General features: G+C 35.3%; 1 protein-coding gene, 4 long non-coding RNA genes, 1 other non-coding gene and 1 pseudogene across 11 annotated transcripts; 5 read left to right on the forward strand and 2 right to left on the reverse strand.

Annotated features, from left to right (window-relative positions):
* Positions 1 to 1,966: 1,966 nt before the first annotated feature.
* On the forward strand, positions 1,967 to 2,985 carry LOC147481021 (uncharacterized). The gene is made up of 3 exons (XR_015205079.1): positions 1,967 to 2,221; positions 2,325 to 2,561; positions 2,667 to 2,985. It is a non-coding gene; the product is annotated as an uncharacterized LOC147481021 (long non-coding RNA).
* Positions 2,986 to 4,425: 1,440 nt separating this feature from the next.
* Positions 4,426 to 6,549, reverse strand: LOC147481022 (uncharacterized). The gene is made up of 3 exons (XR_015205791.1): positions 5,872 to 6,549; positions 5,736 to 5,789; positions 4,426 to 5,637 (listed from the first exon to the last, which is right to left on the reverse strand). It is a non-coding gene; the product is annotated as an uncharacterized LOC147481022 (long non-coding RNA).
* A 48-nt stretch (positions 6,550 to 6,597) lies between these two features.
* On the forward strand, positions 6,598 to 7,239 carry LOC147481023 (F-box protein At5g46170 pseudogene; annotated as a pseudogene).
* Positions 7,240 to 7,398: 159 nt separating this feature from the next.
* Positions 7,399 to 9,077, forward strand: LOC147481024 (uncharacterized). The gene is made up of 3 exons (XR_015206145.1): positions 7,399 to 8,361; positions 8,602 to 8,656; positions 8,738 to 9,077. It is a non-coding gene; the product is annotated as an uncharacterized LOC147481024 (long non-coding RNA).
* A 29-nt stretch (positions 9,078 to 9,106) lies between these two features.
* Positions 9,107 to 13,777, forward strand: LOC147481025 (uncharacterized). 5 transcript variants are annotated; one of them, XR_015205045.1, is made up of 3 exons: positions 9,107 to 9,170; positions 11,787 to 11,893; positions 13,179 to 13,777. It is a non-coding gene; the product is annotated as an uncharacterized LOC147481025 (long non-coding RNA). The 5 variants fall into 5 exon arrangements; XR_015205044.1 differs by lacking the exon at positions 9,107 to 9,170 and adding an exon at positions 9,478 to 10,240; XR_015205047.1 differs by lacking the exon at positions 9,107 to 9,170 and adding an exon at positions 9,478 to 10,240 and having other exon boundaries at positions 13,504 to 13,777.
* Positions 13,778 to 15,974: 2,197 nt separating this feature from the next.
* Positions 15,975 to 17,938, reverse strand: PPR2 (Tetratricopeptide repeat (TPR)-like superfamily protein). Of its 2 annotated transcripts, none has more exons than XM_086579933.1 (2): positions 17,566 to 17,938; positions 15,975 to 17,484 (listed from the first exon to the last, which is right to left on the reverse strand). In XM_086579933.1, the coding sequence occupies exons 1-2, from the start codon at positions 17,899 to 17,901 to the stop codon at positions 16,384 to 16,386; spliced, it is 1,437 nt and encodes a 478-aa protein (XP_086436059.1). In that variant the 5' UTR covers positions 17,902 to 17,938; the 3' UTR covers positions 15,975 to 16,383. The 2 variants fall into 2 exon arrangements, with proteins under 2 accessions (XP_086436059.1, XP_086436058.1); XM_086579932.1 differs by having other exon boundaries at positions 15,975 to 17,493; positions 17,566 to 17,937.
* An 87-nt stretch (positions 17,939 to 18,025) lies between these two features.
* Positions 18,026 to 18,099, forward strand: TRNAT-AGU (transfer RNA threonine (anticodon AGU)). Its single transcript has one exon. It is a non-coding gene; the product is annotated as a tRNA-Thr (tRNA).
* Positions 18,100 to 18,737: the final 638 nt, after the last annotated feature.

An 18,737-nucleotide genomic window follows, 5' to 3' on the forward strand; every position in this document is an offset into this window, starting at 1 on the left:
TATGGGCACAGGGCACATGATAAAGGGATTGCTATATTGCACAAAAGGACAACAAGTCCAATTCGAGTATACCACTCTTTAGAACTTTGAGAGTCAGTTGTTCCCATCCTCATATTAAAAAAAAAAAAAAAAAACAGTTGTTGCCATCCTTGGTCTTCCCCTTTCTTATTGCAAGTTGGCTTCTTTACTAGCAAGTAAGCACCCACCATCCCCACCCTCTTTTTTTTGGTCTGTGGCTCTGTGCAATATACTCCTGGTCCTCCTCCTTCTCTTTTTAACAACTCAAAATTGATCTTTTCTTCTCAAGGTCAAACTAAAGATTGATTTTTTTTTTATTTTTTTTTTCTGGTTTAGTATATGTATATGTATTGTAATCACTTGGTTGTGAAAAAGTTGGATACTTTTCTTCATTTTGAGCATGTGAGTATTGTTGATGTGAACTAAGGTTTGATGGGTATTGATTAAAGTGGGTTTTTGAACACTTGGTTATTGTTGTAATATGAAGAAATGAGGGGGTTTTATTCAACTTTAGGCATTTGGGTAATGTTATTTTGATGTAAAGTGTCAAGGGTACTGCTTGAAATGCTTTGGAATTACTTGGTTTTTGTTATATTGTGAAGAAATGAGGTTCTTTCATCAATCTGGGCATTTGGGTATTGTAAATACGGCTGGTATTTTGATGGGTGTTGCTTCAAATGGTATGAGGAACCTTTTTGTGGTAGTCGATTGATTGGATATACATGTCCTTCTTAGTGGGAATGAAGAGAGTGTTACGGTTTAACATCTGAAGTAAATGATCTTAGGATTAGCATGAAAAACCTGCTAAAGAAGCTCCATATGATGCCGAATCAATCGGAAGATGTCGATGGGTCAACCTCGGTGAGGGGTAGTAGGTCGGGTGATGTTCCAATTGAGAAGGTGTCTCCTTCTCGATCTTCGCCTTCTGAGCAGAAGACATTTTCAAATTTGTCTGGGTGGTTGAATTCTGTTAGTCCTCCTTCGTCTTCGAATGTAAGGAGAGGAGATAAGTGGGAACTTCCTTCTGATTCTTTGAGTAATAGCAGCCTTGATGCAGTTTTGGACACAATGAGACAGGAGTCAGAGTCGAGCAATTCTAGGGATCCTGAGGTGGAAGAAGAATATCAGATACAATTGCCGTTGGAGATTAGTGCAAGAGAAGATCCCGAGGCAGTTCAGATTGAAGCAGTTAAGCAGATGTTGAAAAGGATAAGGAAGAATTTGACCTTATGCGAGGAATTGATGACGACAACGATGAGGGTGACTTTGAAGATGATAAGGATGCGGAGCTGCTTGAGAAGCTTAGTGCCATTGATAAGAACCTTGAAGATAAGCTGGCTCTACTGGATCACACGTTTGGAAGGAAGGGTAGGGCACTAGAGGAAGAGATTAAGGATCTAAACGATCCAATCCTTTTTGCACTTCCAGGTAAAATTACCCTAAACCCCTTTAAAATCATTTATGTAATTCAATTATTATTTTTTTGTCTTTTTTTAGGATTAGGGTTTAGGGTTTGAATTATCACAACACTTGGCAGGTGAACTACAAAATATGTACGAGCAGTGTAAACTTACCTTATTCAAATTGTGACTTTCGAAGTTAGAGAAAACAAATTTTATCTGGACTGCTTCTACTACAATCTGTAACAATCATACCAGTCCAGTCCTGTTGAAGGTCTCTGTGGCACATATGCATCTTTCTCCATGGAGTTAAAGTGAACTTACGTGTTCTATTCTTCATGTAATCATTGTGTTTTTGGTTTAGATGCTAGAGCCATGTGATTGAATGTAGTTGCCACTTTTAGTGCTAATACACCAATTTTTCTTTTGCTCCACAGTTACCATGTAGGCACAGATCTGTTTTACGTCGAGGACGCGTCGTGATTTCGGTTTGAAATTGCTTTGGCACCATCGAGATGACATATTCTGCTATTTCTTGAAGGTACCACCGCTCTGTTCTTAAGTCAGAGAACAAATTAGGCAATGTTCTGTTTTGCAGAACATAGTAGACGCAGTACTAGGAGGAAAAGGGATGCAAGTAGTTGCATTAAGAATAGTTGGTTAAAGATCCATGTTTTATATGGTTAACATTGTAGGTTCACAGGACACTTTGTTAGACTTGAGTAGAGCACATTACTTCTACCAGTGTTACATTCAAGGATCAATTGATTTCAGTTTTTGGTAATGCAAGATCACTCTATGAGGTAAGGTCCCAAACTCTTTGAAAAATATAATAGTTTTTGCTTGATGTTGTTTTTCAGTTTTTTCTCGCAATTTTTTGATATAGAAGGTGGTTTCTGGAATCAGGAGTGCACGCTTAATTCAACAACTACAGGATCAGGAGCAATCGCAGCTTCGCATAGGAGTTTGGCTGTGGAGAGGACACAAGGTTTTCTTTTGTAAAGTGTACAATAAATGGGACTGGGACGATATACTTGGGAACAGCTTGGGGTATATTTTCAATAGTGGTCTATTCCTTCTGTGACTTGGATGGCATTATAAACCCCTTCGGCCGGATGGATGGGGAGACCCTTCAAGGAGAGGGTAATGATCCTTCCCTTAATAAACTTCCAGGAGTATAATTTATTTTCCCGAAATTTCATTCATAAATTCTTTTTATTTAGAACTAATCTCTCTTAAAATCTACAGGACTGTGTGGTTAAGGGAGTACAAATGCAAGAGAAAAGGAGCCGATTTAAGGAGGCAAGTGCCCTGGGCCATATCATTCAGAGATGAGGAAGCGAGACCATTTCTGGACAGGAACTTTAACAGGAACTTCATTAACGAAGACCGATGGCTACAATTGTAGTCCTTTTTCATGGTGTCACATTGAAGGGGTGATTCATTAAGCCTGGAGGGCATATGGAACCTGTAGATTGTAGTGGATGGTGGTGCGACTATTTTTATCAAGATCAGAATTTCTTCTGTACTATTTTCTCAATAAATGGGAGCATGTCAATTGTTATGATTGGTTTGTTAGCCATAGCAATCAGCATGGTTTCAACTGTTAAGGGGACAATTGGTATGTAATCCTAAGTGTAATACTACAAATTGAAGCAACGACCCTTCTTATTTAGGGGGTGTTGATGTATAATGCAAGGGTACATGACATTTGAAGAAATATTACTTTTGATGTTGTACTGTGTACATAATTTAGCAAAGCAATGCGGTATGAGTTTATGCATGTACCCAAAGTAACTAAGTCTAGCTATGCCAAAATTATGAAATTCAACAAAGATGCATGACTCCTAAAAGGCTAAAAGCATTGTTAAAGTAGAATATGCTTATTTCAATGCGTTATTAAATCATTTATTATCAAAAATTTTGTTTATTCTTCTGATTCATCTATTAATTTACTCAATAATAAGTCATATAGGTAGTTTTTAGGTGGTCCTCTTGAATAATTAAAATAAATTATTTATGATTCACGTTATTCCGATATCTTTAGATATATATTATAGATATACCTTCTTAGTTCTATTTTTTGGAGCTTTCATAGAGACTCCAACTTTTGTACTGGACTCAACTTGAGTTTTGCTATTATTGGTTAAATTTCAGTATTTACTCATTGATGTTTTGGATATAAAATTTCTATATATCTCAATATTCGCTTATTGACTCATAGTTAGATATGACATAGGTTATGTGCAACTCAACAACAAGATGATCATTGTGCGTAATGAATATAATTTGGTTACCGCTTAAACATATGGTATGTTTTAAGTGTTCTATTCCTTGATTGTTGCGTTATATTTTGATAGTTTATATAAGTGAGGATGATAAAAATATTATTTAGAACAATAATAATCCAAAAATAGAATAAAAATCTTTCAAAAAAAAAAAAAAAATAGAATAACATAAACCCTTCAAACAAAGTATACACATATTATAAGCAATGAATCATTAGCTATCAATAACATATATTATTTATTCAAGTGGACTTTAAGCTTTTGAGTCATTTAGCTATCTATGTAGCAAGTCCGGCCATAGGCCGGGCCAAATGGCTAGTATTTATCAAAGATCCACTGATTTTAGTTGAGTAACTCCAATAGATCAGCTGAATCAACTGGACCCAACTCACATACAAAACGTTTACCGAAAGTTTCAACAAATAACTGCACGAGTTAAAATCCAGTAAATCCAGTATACCAACACAAAAGTATCTTTGTACTCTCAACTAACTACTAATCGTACAATATAGTAATACCACAGGACGATATTTCAACTCATATAATACATAAAACAACTATAAGTGTCAATCTTAATCTAGATTCTCTTGGATTTCGACACCCTATCAATTTAGTAGGGCTGTCAATCAGATATCCATGTATCACATAAAGATAATAACTTCACGTTTTATCGCATTTAGGGAAGGTGTTTTAACAAAATCATTGTCCATCTAATCTTTATATATATATAATAGCAGTCCCTTTTCAAGCCCTCTAAAGGTGTCCACGTCAACAGGGAGATTACTAAAAATTTGGAGAAAAAAAAGGGAAGTTTAACTCAACTCCACAAAACCCGACTTTCTTCTTCACGTAGGAAACCAATAAAAAAACCCACGACTATTCCAAAAAAAAGAAAAACCCTCGACTAAAATTAAAAACAACCCTAGAGATTCTCTCGCTGAAATTTTGTCTCTCTTCTTTCAATTTCTTTCTATTGACTGTTGTGGTTTGCTGATGATTGATATTTTGCTACTGATTTCTTTATTTTCTTTTAGTACTTGATTTTTGGTTATTTGCTGCCGACTGGTTGTCTCTTTATTTTTGGGTTGTTGCCGACTGATTGATAAGAATGTGTTTAGTTTAGGATGAAAATATATAGATCATTAAACTGAACTGAGATTGTTGCTCCGTTGAAAAGTATTTTACTGGGATTCATGATGAACATCAAGACAATATATCTGCAGATTATATAGTCATCTATGCATTTACTTTTAATTTTTTTGTGAGAGATGGGTGGGGTAGGTTAGGGAGTGTTTGTGTGCGTGTGGAGGGACGTCAAACAACAGTAGAACATGATAGTCAGGGATGGTCAAGATTTTCCAGTGCACATAACTTTTTATAATATAAATGAATTGTTGATCATAACCACCCTGCATGGGAATCTGATGAAACTATCGAGTATATGTTCTTCCTGCTGCTCAGCTCTTGGTGTGAAAAGAAACAGTTTTACTTGCATCCTGTATGAATTGTATGATTCTTGAGTCCAACCTTTTTAGTTGAAACTTCTCAGCTTTTTAGTAAGGCATTGAGCTCTTTAAGCTAAGGATACATAGAGTAAGGTAATATTTGAAATCTTCAGTCATTGGATTTTGTCTATAAAACATGACCAGAACTCCTTAAAAACAACTTGGAGTTGATGAAAATAGAATGAATTGATTGAATCAGGATCTGCTGCCTCCAATATAGTAAATTGCTAACTATAAACAAAATACAGGTGATAGGAGCCAAAAAAGATAACAATGGCATGACATCTTCGAGCTCAATCGATAGCGTGCCATCTGACTCTGAGGGGATAAAAACATTTTTTACGACTGGTATAGGCCCTTGCACATCATAGATTCCTAGCTTATGGCTGAATATGGCAAGACCGAATAATGATCCTGGTGCCAGAGCTGTAATGTTTGAAGCACACCACACAAAAGGTTTATTGTTTGAACAATATAGCAGATATAGTATAATCTAATATCATACAAAGGAAGCCATCAAGTACCTTCCAAAGCTGCTAACAAGGCACTTTTGGTGAGTTCCAAGAACTCTTCGGAAGCTGCAGAGAAATTAGATTAAAGTTAGACATTCCAAGTTTTCTTACCCACTAATGTGAGCAAAATATTAGTGGATAGGTATACTCATGTGAAAAGGACAAAATTCCTTGATCTTTTATTGGTCTAAGTGACAGTAACCATGTGTAAGGAAAGGGCTCACAACCATCACCCCAGACATCTATTTCCAAAAGATTTGAAGCATTTCCAGCGCAAATGCAATAAATGATATAAGGACTATTAACTCTCCATGTTTAAAAGCATTATATTTGAGAAGTGAGTCATATCATGCAGTAGGCTGCACCATTTGAATCAATCAAAATTTTTATCTGGGAGATGGAAGAAGGTAGAGCTGAGATAAATTCTTCATTCTAACGAAGAAACTAACAAAACAAAGAGAACTTAGAATACTAGCTAAAAGGTTTTGTCAGTATGCAAACCCTTAAAACCAAAAACAACAACGAAATCATACCCAAAGCAGTGCATGTCATCAAGGGGTGGACCTACGTGAGGACATTATAGGTGTAATATGAAAGTAGTTTAGTGCCAAGCATGGACGTTGGCCTTTTGATTTTACCACTTTGAAGTTTGAAAGCCTTAAATTTGAATTTTTTCAAAAACTGTGCCAAGATTACACTACAAAAAAGTGGGTGGACATAAATCCTTCTACCGGATACAAATTTGTTCACATTTTGTTTTCAAAGCACAAAAAAAAAAGTGGCGAGTGTGCCTTCACTTCACATTGGTTCACCTACAAAGCTCTAATAAGAATAAACCAAAACTTCTCTTCAAGCTAAAATTCGTGAAATATTCATGTCAGCATTAAGTTTAACAATAACTGAAAGAAAATTTGTGTCTTGGATTAAATCTGAAGGTGATAAGTTATTGAAAGGCGAAAGCGTAGTTGTTGTTGTTATAAATTCGACTACTGCTTCCACGTCGGACGGTGAGATTGGATCATCATCAAGTGGTGTGATTCACCATTCACCCACACAAGTGTTGAAGAATTTTAACGAGATTCGTAGTCTTCGAATTGAGCTACCCAGTGAGGAATTGGAGATAGGGGATATTGTTTTATTGAAATGGCGAGCGGATTTTGGTTCATCGCTTGATAAATGTTTCATTTTAGGCGTGTCGTCAGTTATTCCTAAGGAGAATAATATTACTAGGGCTGTTGGTAATAGTTCAGATGATAATGGGAGTATTCCTGAATCATTTTGTACAAATGGGGGTTTGAAATTGCGAGTGGTTTGGACTATTAGCTCTTTGATTGCTGCTTCGGCTAGGCATTATTTGCTACAGCCTATAATTGTTGAGCATCAGACGTTTAACAATTTGGTTTTAACTAATGCGGATGGGCAAGGGATGTTTTGTATAAATAAAGATCAGCTGGAGGAACTGAGGGTGAAGCCGTTATCGCCATCTACTGATATATATATATTTGGCTTGATATGAATGATTTGATCGTCACACAGAAACCTTGAACACACACTCTTTCACTCAATGATTAGGCTGTATACACAATCTCCATTCTCGAAGCTCGATTGATTTAGACATTCTTCTAATCATTTATCGGTGTAATTTAGACATGTTTAAACAATGATGAAGTTTGTGTAGCATGTCACTGAGATACACCCTTGGCAGAGATGTTATTATTTGCAAGATAGGTGTATATATGTGAAAGCACCTCTGTCATTAAATTGCATCATAATCTTTTATCTAAATCTCCGTGCATCACACATGCAAATAAGTATCAACACCCGAACAAGCCATAATGTAGAAATAACCTCTTGAATTTAGTCTACGATAAAGGTTTCTTCATTCACCATGAAACAAGTAGGAAGGATGGCAAGACAATTTGCTAAACCAAGGTCCAATCCATTTGAGGTCAGGAATGGGGAAAAACTTCCCAGCTATCAGGGGGACAATATCAATAGTGATGCCTTCAATGAGAAATCTAGAACACCTGATCCCTAAAGGCTGCTTCGAGCCTATGTGCAGTCCGCGTCTACTTTGAAGTTTGAACCTCCTCAAATCATTTGCCACTGGTGGATGTGTAGCTATGCAAAGAGTCACAAAGTGGAATCTTGATTTTGCTGAACACAGTGAGCAAGGGGACAGATATGTGGACTTACAAACTTGCGTGCATTAATTGTTATATAGACCTGTTTAAATATTCTTTTGATTTTGAATGCTTCTTTCTTTTAAGGTTCATTCATAATACTTTACACTTTACAGGTCCCTTACTATGAAATCAAACACTCGAACTAGAACTAGGATAAGTGAGAGGACGATTATACTGTCTTCTAATTTTCAAGATCATCCGCAAGTCGCCCATGACAATTCTTAGTTTGTCATTTCAAGGAATATTGTTGAATGGTGGCCATGTATTAGATGCTCTACTATTGCATTTGATAAAATTGGGACATTGAATACTAGGGAGCTTATGTGCAAAGCAATTGAGCGAACTCATGGACAAATAGGCTTTGATAACACAAAAGTAGCTTCCTGTTGTATTCCCAGTTGTGAAAAGGAAGCTCTTGCCATGGAAAAAGAGGCTACGCACCCAATTAGAAGGTAATAGATAAATAGTATACATGCATTCCCTATCTTCCTATTGCTTCTTGAAGTGAATTAAATATTTAAGTGACTATTGCCTCTGTTTCAATCTTTTTTTTTTGTTAGTATTTTCCATCATTTTACTATAAAACATTTGGCATTAGCAAAGATATGTATCAGTTTTGACAATGTCCTATATATCGTGACGATATGTATATATTTTGCATAAACCATAAGCGTAGTCTACTGATTGCACAGGTTGAGGGATGTACTCAGAAGGAATAGAATGACCATAAAGAACAAATCAAAAAAAGTAGGTGAATTAACTTATTTTTGTTATATTTCTAATTCTTATCGTCATTCTGTACATCTGAAGTGGCAGTCCTTATCCTAGGTGGCGCTCTCCCAAGAGAGAGTGAAGCCATGAAGACGAGGGCCTAGAAAAAGCAAGCCTTTGGTTTCAGCAAGTTCGAGTGATAAGTAGGCCTTCTTCCGAGTTTTTTAAATTGCAATTCAAAAAAAAAAAAAAAGGGGGAGTGTACATTACTTAAGGAAGTGTTCTTAATGAGGGGTTGTTGAGTAAGGGAGTGGTCGGTATACTAATAATGTACAAGTCTTTGTCTCTACCCTAGCTAGAAGAAAGAAAGGGTATGCCTGCGCGTAGAAGACCTAAACAGCCTAAGCCTAATTTGGGAAAAGTAGTTCCTGGTGGTGGAAAGCAAGAGATCTGCTGATGGACACGATAGTAAGATCCGGTGTTCTTTGGACACAGCGGTTTCTGATCATGGGTTCAGATGATTATATTGGTCTAGGCGTCTAGCATCAAGGTATTCAATTTTTTCCCCTTAATTCATTAGAATTTATTTGCCAATTTTTCTCACTACATAACTATCTTCTCGATATATAAAATTTTCAAAATTGTATTTGATTGTTTGGCAGAATTCGCTTCTTTATTTGAGTTTTTAACTGTTTATTATTTGATAGGATTTCACTTTCAAGCTTTGTACTTGCATACTGCCATGATGAATTGTTACTTCCATCATATGAATTTGTGGATGTGTTCATGCATGATTATTAAGGCAGGCTAATCTATTTTCTTTGAACCAACTTTTTTTCTTACTTGACAAATTTTGGAATCATTGCGTCTGGGTTTTGGTGTCCTGAAAAGTAATAAGAAGTTCAAATATTATATTACAGGGTATGGTTTTATCTGCGTGCTCACATTATTAAACTCATATTAACATGGTAGCTGTAATCATATGGTAATCAATGTTATTTTGGAACAATTTTCGCTTGAAATGACTTTAAAGTTGTTGCAAGTTTGATCATGAAGTATAGACCTCATACCATAATCATAGTTTAAATCATATGTTTTTTTTTTACTTGACAAATTTTGGAATCATTGCGTGGGTTTTGGAGTCCTGAAAAGTAATAAGAAGTTCGAATATATTATCGGGTATGGTTTTATCTGCATGCTCACATTATTAAACTCATATTAACATGGTAGCTGTAATCATACGGTAATCAATGTTATTTTGGATCAGTTTTCGCTTTAAATGACTTTAAAGTTGTTGCAAGTTTGATCACATATTGATGTATAGACCTCATACCAGTGGGCTCTCCCCGTGGTTTGTATCTGCTAGACCGAGCCTCCATTGCAAGGAGTTATGGCTGATACATAAGTTTTACTTGCAAAGGGCTTTGATAAATACAAATTATAGCCCCCATCTCCGTCTCTCCTCCGTCTCCCATACAAGTTATATACTACCTTCTCAAGCTATCTTTGAAGAGTATTAATTTCCAAAACCACAATGTCATCGCCTCTCACTTGGAAGGCCTCTACTATACATTGAGATGAACACTGGAGTATTGGACGTTACTTATTCAAAGTTTAAAGGTACGTTTTTTTTTTCAAATTTTATATTGTTTTACTTCAATAGGTCCTTTTTTTTTAAATCCTTTTAATCCAATATTTCAATTGTAAGATGCGAGGTTTTAAATCTTCAAAGAACTAAGTTTTGGACATCTATTAATTTGTTCATTATATTTTTGATGTTTAGCCATGAAGGCGCCGGGTGATTTCTAAAGTTTTTAAATGCGGGTTTTCCAATCTTGAAATAACTAAGTTATGAATTTCCTAGGTTTGCAAGTTTGTTCTTTAATTTCTTCTCTACCTTTTTTTCATTTTGACTTCTTCATATTTTTGGCATCTCTGCCATACTCTTTAGGGTGATTAGTATGTATGTATGCTCTTCACTTGCTAATTCATCATGTCCTTGCAGAAGTTTTGGCACATGTTACCTTTGGTGGTTTTAAGCATCTAGCTTAAATCACATGTTACCACAAATTTTTGAATGACACGAAGACAATGCATCAAGCTGCACTCATTCCACTTCTCAGCCACACACAATTGGTTTTTAATAATCTCTTTTAACAATATATCATATAATATCCATTTCTACTTCATCATATAATAATAATAATAATAATAATAATAATAATAATAATAATAATAATAGTAAACTAAAAAATATAGCAAGCCCAAAGTCAACTTTAAAAAATTGCAAGTCCGGCCATAGGGCAGACCAAATATAGGATGAGGTATATATATGGAGATATTGTTGCAGATACATTCGAATTTAGTACAATCACCTCTTTCAAACTCTTTCTTTCCATTATGTATTAGTGTTATGCAGGACATGATTTAGTAGATCATGGTAAAACTCTAAGTATGAGTGCAGTTGATAGGGTCTTAATATATGTTGTGATATTTGATGGTGAACTAATACATGACTACGTTTTGTTTTAAACAATCTTGATTGTGTTTAAAATTTGATTTGATTTGGTGGTTTTCTGGATTTTAAATATTTTGACTAATGATCATGTAGTCGTCTATTGGGTGTTTCTTTGATAAATTGCTTCTAAGCAAGTACCAAACTCAATTTAGTGATTTGAAAAACAAAAGGTGATCAAAAACTTGGTGTTGCTGATGCAGTTATTGATTGGCAGTTAAGCTTATTGTTGAAATCCCTATAACTGAGATAGGTATTTCCTTAGCCTTTTTTCTTATTTATTACCAAAACTTCTCTAGGCCATGAGAAAAACCCCACAAAGATGATGCATCAACTTAATTATACAAATTTGTTTGTGCTGGGCTTTTCTGATTTGCTATTTATATGTCCAGTCGTGTAGTGTGGCAGGTCTTAATTTTTATTATTTGGTGCTTTAAAATTATATTCTGCCTACAACAATCACTTTTTAATAAGCAAATTAGAGCATTTATGGATTAGGGATGACGGGTTGTATGATGGAAGCCCATTCATGCTATTTGTAAAGAAAAATTTTGTCTGTAGCAATTTTGTCTGTAGCAATTTTATTTGCTAAAGTTATTTATTTATTTATTTTTTACATATTCAATTTTTGTTGGTTTTCCAATAAGAAAGGCAGTTGAGAAGATAATTTCTTAGAGAATAATGCATACTCGCAGTATGATTGCTCTCACACAGTTACCGCATTTCTAGCTAAATGGATGAACAAATGGAACAACACTGTAAATTCTTTGTTCTTTGTTCTTTCGTTATCTCTGCTCATGTGCTACTATTTATTTGATTTTACGGGTGGTTATATATTAATTGTATTGGAGTTATAAGTTTACGAGTTTTTGGTTTGTTATTTTTGTGTTTTCTTAGTGTAGGATATTTCTATTGTTGTTATGCTCCCACTCATCTTATAAGGTTGGGGCATGCACACCAATTGATACCATTTTCCGTTGGAAACTTACCTCAAGCACCATAGGAGGTAGTCGAGTCATATCCTATGCAGTTAAAGGTGCAAGTGTACCTAGGTGTTACCCTGTCCAGTGTCAGCCGAGGCAACCATAGGCACCCTTAGGCTGTTAGGTGATAGGGGTGAGCCTAGAGGCTAAGTGGTCCTAAATTTTTTTTGACTACATAACCCATTTCTTAGTTATATATCTAAGTACATGTATACGACAGGCCTTACTTATATGGGATTATGGTGTACAATACCAAGGTTTTAATCATTTAAAAAAAAACTTTTCAGTGAGCATATGAATTTTAGATGCTCCAGTATGGGTATCATTATACTATTGGAGCCACTGAAGACGTCTTTACACTAAAAAAGAAATACATAACATTAGGCATGTACCACATTGCTTCATTCTCACACTTATTCTCTAAGTGATTGCCTATTGGGAAATTAGAGTTCTTTAAGCTAGGTCTTTTTGTAGATAGTTGATACTTGATAACTTCTACCACATTTACTTCATTTGATTTGAGTGTTTGATAGTTTCTTTTTTTTTCTTTATCTTTTTATTAATCTTTATTAGGGCGATTACAAAACATAATGGGTATGATTTCATTTGATTCAAGAATATGGTTATCAGGTGAAGCATGTGAAGTAAATGTCACTTTAATCTATAAAAGAGCATGACATTCGGAGTAATAGTTTTAAGAGACAATGAAACAAGAAAGAATTGCACCAATTAGCTCATTTGCATGTTTATTTTATCATACTTAGTATTATAACGATGCTTCGCCTACTATGAATGATTTTGTACTTCACTTCTTGGTTTATTTGGTTTTATTATTGTTTCATCGTTGTTAGTCCTAATTTTCTTATTAGAATGACATAGCTTCGAATTTATTTCGAAGGCCAAAACAATTCTAAATAGGTGAGAGGACTAATCCCTATTAAACAGATTTGTAGGAATAGATTGAATAGAGAGAGCATCACATTTCGGTAACTATTCGGTCCGTCATTACATTGTTTATGTTATTGTTATGTGCTAACTTCAATTTTTCTGTAATTGCAAGGGTGATATGAAGTGTCGAATATGTTCCTCTACATGAGTGAATTAAGTTTCGAGTATTTTCCTGCTTATGGCGTTGAAACATAATGGGTTTTATTTCATTTCTTCGTCCTGATTGTGTTCACTGTTATGGAGATTGGTCTCTGTCATGTCTATATATAACTACTAGCTTTTTCTTTCTTTCAATTCTCACTTTTTGCTGCAACAATTCAGTTTTATATTCTTAATTTATTCCAATCTATATTGGACTATCACCATGTGGAAATAAAAAGTTTGTTCCAGACTTTCGTGATTAGCATTGAAAAGTTGCCGACTTCCTGTGAATTTAGGGATACTGAATAAGTGCTTCAGACTGGCATCAAGATGCCACATGTGCACAAAGGCAGTTGAGACTACTGGTGGGGTTGCAAGGTTTGTGTGAAGCTATGGAGATGGATAGGTAACCTATTCAACTTCCAATTTGTCATTAACAATGTAAAGCCCAAAATTGACAAGGGTAAGGCATTCAGGTCCTCCATATAAAGGATCTTTGTTGCTGCGGAGTATGTGAAACTTGAGTCGAGACTTTGGAAAGAAATAAATAAATTTGTTTCAATTGCGAGAGCTTCAGGTCAATTGTGTGCAAAAAATCCTTTTCTGGGTCGTTTTGTAACGGTGGTGACTAATTATATTGAACATGCTAAATATGAATTCTAACAGCTTCCCTATGAGTTCCTTTAGGTTGTTTCCGTGTAATGAGTTACATGTAGTTCTCTGGATAGTAAGATCCTTCAAACTACACTTAAGTATAATTCCACCAATTTGACCATTTTAACTCCATAAACTTAAGCACATTCATCAACCCCTGGGAGATTGCTGAACTGAACCGAACCGACTATTTTTTTCCAGTTCATGAGAGACCCGGTTCGGTTTTCAGTTCCTAAAAATAAAAACTGAGGGGTTTGATGCAGTTTGAATATAGCAAATATATCTGAACAAGTCTTCTTGAAACCTTGAGCTACTTTCAGTGTTCTATATCTAAATCAAGTTTTTCAGTATTCGAATTCATTCTTAACCTACTCTTAACCTTGAGCTACTTTCAGTGTTCTATATCTAAATCAAGTTTTTCAGTGTTCAGGGAGTGTTGTGTGATAGCTTATGAGTTACGACATGCGAATCTTCGGGAAAAGAAAGAAAATAGTATTGCAAAGCTACACAACAGACTAAGCCTCCTCAATGGGTAAATATTCCTTAACATAAACATGCAATAGAGATACCACTAGCCTTGGACGCGATGATTTAGGATACTTATTTAAGTTCCCAAAAGTTCATGTGACGAATAAAATTCATTGCTGACACAGGCAATCAACCATTGAGACAGAAAAAATCCACCTATTACATAAAAGACATTACGGTGAGTAAAGGTAAAACCCCCCATCAATTAGGAACCAACGTGAAAGTATTCGAATAAATTACTTTAAGTCTGCCATACAACGTTAAAATACAATTTCAAAATCAACTAAAGAAAATACATTTAGTAAAAGTGTCATTTGTTAAACGATCAATTTTTTCAAGCATTACAAAAGAAAAAAAAAAGGTTTATTGACAGAAGCAAATCCTTCCTACACACTCAAATCAATTATTCATAAAATAAATAAATAAATAAAAACAAAAAACATAATAAAATAACTCTGTAAAAAGCAAACAAGGAAATTTGCAGTACAATCAACAATGGGCAGATGCAGATGAAGGTATTATCAGTGATTTTTTTTTAAGAATAAAGTGTGAGTTTACACGTGTTATTTTTCTGTAAAATAAATCAAATCTTACCACGTGTTCATTATACAAACAAATGTGCTTATGCATTAAGCACACCAAACAAAATTAAAAGCCTAAAAATTAACAGGCCTAGAAATAATAGATTTGAAATAAAACATGCACGACCACATTGTACTTCAAAAATAATTTTAAAAAACAATAATAATTTTAAAACCAAAAACCCAAGCAATGGATTATACTTCAAAAATCAATAAATAGATTATTAATTCAATTGGACTTTGGCCTCTTGAACCATTAACAATCAATGTACATATATTATTTTTTCAAGTGGACTTTGGGGGCTTTGGATTGTTAACTATCAATGTAGCAGGCCCGACCTATAAGTATTTTTTAAAATTTTACCAAAAAAAAATAAAATAAACTGTATTTTTAATTATCGTTACAAAATATATAATAGAAAGTAAATAAAAAATAATAATGGCAAAGCCATAATGAAAAAAAAAATGCTATTAGATAACACAGAATAAATAGTAGAAATAAATAAAATAAAATAAACAATGCAGTTCACAGGCAAAACACGCTAACAAGTGTCTAAACATATTTAATTAAACATATATACCTTTCATGCACATTTCTTCATGACAACAAGCTCATTCTGATCATGGGACAAAACTCACTAATGGAATTAATTGCATGCAAACTAAAGTATTCTACCACTAATGAATCGTGTGTTGTATACAATAATTGTTTTCTTTTCATTTTAGTTAAATAATATTGTAAGAAAACAAAAAATCAAAGAAGATTATGTTAATGATTATTTGTTAATTAAATAATTAAAAATAACCTTTTATGAAAACAATATTAAAAAATGCAACCCGTTAGTAGAACGGGTTCAAAAACTAGTATCTAGTTACAGCCCTAACCAGGAGGCTTGTTAAACTCGAGAGTCAAGACGACTGACAAAACTTCACTTCAGTGATAACTATTCCAATATCTACATAAACCACTTGGATAAACTTCTTTTTCGATAACCATGGCAAAATGTAAGGAAACATACTTTACCTAGTAAGCAATATCACAACATAAAACATGTTTACCACCAATTAACGGATACAAAACAACTGATCTAAAGGAAAAACCCCCCATCATACTAAATTCAAGAAATACTAGGATGCACTGGCCTGTATTGTGATGGGTGCAAGAAATTTGATTGAAGCATAGTGCAACAGGATCTACTTCAAAGATTGAACAAATTAGATGAAGGAGAGTAGACATTACAGTTATTTATCCCTCAAAGGAAATAACACTTTGCATTTGATCCCAGTGATACAGCCGAAACGTAGATCTCCTGTTCTGTTCTAATTCCTGAAACCAACAGCAAACGGTTGCACTCTTTCTCTCTCTCTCTCTCTCTCAAACTTCAATCAGAATTTCATCCTTTTTGAACCACCTCATTCACTGTCCAAACTACTAGCAATCACATTCAGATTCTCCTGCTCCAGATCATAGATTTTGTCATTCATACCTTCCTTCCTGTATGCCTCAATCATAATTGAGTGCGTGGTAGAATCTGGCGCACAAAGTTTATCTTTCATCCGCTTGAAAACTCTCTCCATCTCAATCAAATCCTCAGCTTTCGCACATGCAGATAACACAGCATTATAAAACGAGGTGTTTTCAGGGATCTCCAACTTCTCAGCCAATTGGACACTGCTTACCACCTTGTGAAAGATACCGGCATTGCCATAACCCCTTATAAGACAGCACAGGGTCTTGGTGTCCATTCTCATCCTCTCAGAACGCATCTGGTCAAAAGTGTACTCCATGTTCTTTGCATCCCCTACATCTGCAAATGCCTCAATTACATTGTTATAAGTGGAGGTTGTCCACGGAAATGATAGCTTCCGCATGTACTCCATCACAGAAGACATTTTGTCATACAAATGTTTCTTCCCATATGCACCAATAAGTATATTAAAAGTTCGAGTTTCAGGCTCGATTCCAAAACTGCGGAACTTCTCGTACCACTTCTCCATAATCTCAATCTGACCCTTGTTTCCAAATAGGCTAAGAATAGTGTTCATCGTCCAAACATCTGGTTTACACTCCGTACTTTCTAGCATCCCCGAAAGCAATTTCTCCATTTGGTCGAATTTACCCGCCTTTCCATAACCATTTAAAACTATGTTTTGAGTAACTGTATTAGGAGTTATCAACCTCTCAGCCATTTCTTCATAAAGAGAGTCAACTAATTCAAACCGGCATTCATCAACACATACCTTAATAAGTGTGCTATACGTAAACACATCAGGTTGGCATTGAGGAAGTGTCTTCATTTCGTCAAGAACTGCAAATGCTTCATCAACAAGATTATTTCGGCAGTAAGATGCTAGTAACGCCGTATACAATTCCGACGTAGGTTCACAGCATTCCTCAAGCATCTCGTCAAAGAGTTTACGAGCACGGTATGGTTGGCGACATTTCCCAAGGAGTACCAATAGTTTCATGTATGTACCTTGTTTGGGTGAATAAAATGGTTGCTCTTTAAGCATCTGAAATACCTACACAGGACATGAACCCTTAATACAGTAAAGTAGTAAAGTATAAAATAATATAATGAATGGAAATTGTACCTGAAGAGCATCTTGCCACTGCTTTTTCAAGATTCTATCAGACAAAGCTTCAGTAACAGTATTGACCCAAGCTTTAGCCTTTTCTTTATCATCTAATTTTTTCTTTATATTCTTTATAGGACCTCTCCTTGGAGACCTTGAAAGTTTTCCAGGGAACTCTCCTTGTTTCCAATGCCTCTTTTTATCCCCTCCTAATGATGGCCCACGTCTATTAGTTCCTGGTGGTGCACGAACATAGGAACATGAAACACGGAAGTGGTTTTGTTTTGGTTTGGTGTTTATTGTTGTTGTTGGGAATGTTTTTGAGAAGGAGAGAGAAGATGAGAACAACTCCATTTGTTGTCAGTTGTGAGATAAAAACACTAGTGAGGTGAGTGCAGCAACGGTCAACGGATAGAGTTGGTAACTTGGTATTGGAAACGGTTAAATACTTAAATATTGGGTATGATGAACAGAAGGTGCTTTCATAGCTCAGTTGGTTAGAGCACCCGTTTAGTAAGCGGGAGGTCTTGAGTTCAACTCTCAATGAAAGCACAGCCAATCATTTAATTTTATCTTTTTTGTCCATGCTGCAGGGCTCTTGGGCCATTGCTATTATTCCTCGATGGCTATGGTTCTTGGTCATTGCTGCTCCTGATAGGCCATGATTGTGGGCCATTGCTCCTCCTGCTGGTGGGCCATTGCTGCTCCTGAGCGATTGCTGGTGTTCATGGGTCTAGCTCCTGGGCTGCTGATGGATCTTTGTTGCAAGTCTGTCGCAGTCACTTATCGCTGAATCCAACCGCTCATAACTACGCGGGGCGGCAGTATTTGTGATAGTTTATAGAAGTCATGGCTACTAGATAATAGCACCTATGAGTTGTTGTAACTTGAGTTTTGATGACAGACCTACAATTCAATTCATTTCACTACATACACTCAATTTCATTTCATAAAAAATAATAATAATAATAATCGAGCAATGAAAAGAGACAGTATATCAGCCTAACTTATGACTACTAAGGCGGCAGGTGTTATGGACCGAGGCAACATAATAGAAGAAAGAGAACAAGCACAAGAGATAATCCGTGAAACACAAAACGACCGCAGAATCCTAAAAGGCATGAGGGTCAGCGGAAGGTCTAAGCACTAAGAGAGCTGCTGGATAGGGAAAGAAAGAGTTAGAACACAAT

Source organism: Coptis chinensis, chromosome 8, assembly GCF_015680905.1.
Source record: "Coptis chinensis isolate HL-2020 chromosome 8, ASM1568090v1, whole genome shotgun sequence".
Taxonomy (NCBI): Eukaryota; Viridiplantae; Streptophyta; class Magnoliopsida; order Ranunculales; family Ranunculaceae; genus Coptis; species Coptis chinensis.

Coding starts and splice junctions, on each gene's coding strand:
- PPR2 (XM_086579932.1), bottom strand. CDS start 17,901: ATGGAGTTGTTCTCATCTTCTCTCTCCTTCTCAAAAACATTCCCAACA. Junction 17,494..17,565: donor AGTGGCAAGATGCTCTTCAG/GTACAATTTCCA, acceptor TGTCCTGTGTAG/GTATTTCAGATGCTTAAAGA.